This window comes from Scardinius erythrophthalmus (genome assembly GCF_964197995.2).
Source record: "Scardinius erythrophthalmus genome assembly, chromosome: 1".
NCBI classification, from domain to species: Eukaryota; Metazoa; Chordata; class Actinopteri; order Cypriniformes; family Leuciscidae; genus Scardinius; species Scardinius erythrophthalmus.
This window is the reverse complement of record NC_138221.1, coordinates 3072304-3074542: the sequence shown is the minus strand read 5'-3', so window position 1 is coordinate 3074542 and position 2239 is coordinate 3072304. Positions and strand designations below refer to the sequence as shown.

The 2239-nt window shown below is 40.1% G+C and overlaps 1 protein-coding gene across 2 annotated transcripts; it reads left to right on the top strand.

The window, feature by feature from the left end:
• On the top strand, window positions 1-2017 carry LOC308686815 (extracellular superoxide dismutase [Cu-Zn]-like). 2 transcript variants are annotated; one of them, XM_081358822.1, is made up of 2 exons: window positions 1-194; window positions 1128-2017. In XM_081358822.1, exon 2 carries the CDS (start codon window positions 1143-1145, stop codon window positions 1794-1796), a length of 654 nt encoding a protein of 217 aa, XP_081214948.1. In that variant the 5' UTR covers window positions 1-194; window positions 1128-1142; the 3' UTR covers window positions 1797-2017. The 2 variants fall into 2 exon arrangements, with proteins under 2 accessions (XP_081214948.1, XP_081214949.1); XM_081358823.1 differs by having other exon boundaries at window positions 1-199; window positions 1128-1909.
• Window positions 2018-2239: the final 222 nt, after the last annotated feature.

Here is a 2239-nt window from a genome sequence, read left to right as displayed (position 1 = left end):
GAAACACAGGTGAACTTAATTAGTGACTAACAGACTATCATGGTTAACTTGTAGCTCAACATGAGTTCCTATAAGAGCAGCCAAAAAGAACATTCTCTCAACCCCAGGTCAGGACTGCACACGGATTAAGTGTTGTAGTATTTTTGTGACTGCAATATTCAGGCTCCACACGGATTGAGGACAACTTTTCAGCTGTACGGTAGTGCACCTTTGCTGTTTTAGGCTTGTGTTTTTTCTCCATTCCATTTTCTCCATCAACTGACTTGATTTAGTACAAATAAAAAAGTTTAGTTTCAGCAAAAGTATAGATATTTTATTTTATTTTACCTGTCCTTGTGAAAAATATCAGAATCAGAAAATCTTAACTTTATATTTATTATTGAATAACATGTAGGTTACAACAGATCAAATTAAGTGTATTCTAAAGCACAACAAAAATATTTTTTTAAAACCTAATGTATTTTAAAGTAAAACTGTTTGGTTTTTTTTTTTTTTAAAGTGTACATGTACTTAATGTCACTCCTGCCAGCAGAAGCCCTATCATGGCCACCAGAGGGCACTTCTCCCTAGACCTTTTCCATTTCCATAAACCTTTGCCTGGACTCATTTTAGTGTGATTACATCCACCTGTATGTCATTGGTTTGTATCATAGGCACTTTGTCTGGCAGGTGTGACGCTTATGAAAGTGTACGTATGTACACTTAAGTGGCTTTTTATAATTCATCCGTGTTATTATCTGCAAGTGGACCTACAGGTTTTTTTATTTATTATTATTATTGTACTTCCAAGATACTACAGGTACACATCCAATACCAATAAAGTGCATTTTTTATTTTATTTTCACAAGGGTACATAGCAATTCAAAGATTTGAGTTTTCTAGACTGCAACATGGTGTCGGCCCACATCTGGTACACATGGATTACACACGGCCCAGATGTGGGCCGGATCTGGTTGCTGTCTGGGTTCTTGTATGGTTTTCCGTTGCAAACTAATCTGGTTGTGCTATTTTACCTAATGCAACTTCCATTCTCAAAGTTCCCTGCAACAAAGCTTTGACCTTTTATCAAAAATATTACATTCTTAAACCAAATGGCATGATTTCACTGAATCCACTCTTCATTGTAGGCTTTAAAGATCAACATGGAGAAAATCATCCTAATATTCCCTCTGATATTGCTGGTGCTGCATATACAAGGAGGAGAGTTCCACACGGAGGAGTGTTTGCCTGCCGAAGCTCCACAGCCGGAAGTCGTGGAGTTCGACAACACCATCTATGCCACTTGTGAAGTAACTCCCAGCCCCAATTTGCCACGTAACCAGCCAAAGATCTTTGGGCAAATCCTCTTCAAGCAGGTCTTCCCCAATGGAGATTTAGAAGTGAAAATCAACCTCCGTGGTTTGCCTGCCATCGATCGTCAAGAGCGTGCCATGCACATCCATCAGTATGGAGACCTCAGTCAAGGCAGCATCACTGTTGGTCCTCATTATAATCCAAACGGCGTTGACCACCCTCATCATCCTGGAGACCTGGGCAACTTTGCTTCCGAGAAAGGAGTTATAAGGCAGTTCCTGACGCTTCCAGACGCCAAGCTCTTTGGGCCTTATTCCATTCTGGGACGTGCGGTGGTGGTTCATGAGAAGGAGGATGATCTGGGAATGGGTTCAGATGAGGAGAGTAAACTCAGTGGGAATGCTGGACAGAGAATTGCTCTCGGTGTGATTGGTATTACTACTCCAAGTCTGTGGCAGAAGACTGAAGTGCCCCCCAAGAAACCATGTGGAGGAAGGCACTGAGAGTCAAAGATGAGGGAGTCGGATATGGTGGAAGGGCAGATTCAAATAGGATAATCATGATTTTCCTTGTGTATTCTTTATGTGTCCTACATTAAAGTATATTTCATGACCTGAACATTCCCATGTTTTTTTTTTTTTTTCTTGGTCTTTTCAGAAGCTTTTTGACCATAGCTCCCAATAGTAAATGCACTCTTAAAAATAAATGTAGGGTGAATGCAGGCAAAGTGGGCCGTTTAGTTTGATTTACTGTGCTCAATGGGTTAACACTTTCAGAGCATGACCATGGTCTTTAATTAAAGATACACCATTTCTTTAAATGATACAATGGTTTTGGTTGATGCAATATGACACTGGAGGATGTGGCTACATCTCAAGGGAGGACACCCTTATTGTTGAAAACCTCTGACATACGATTTTATTTTCTAAATTCTAAGGTTTCTCAC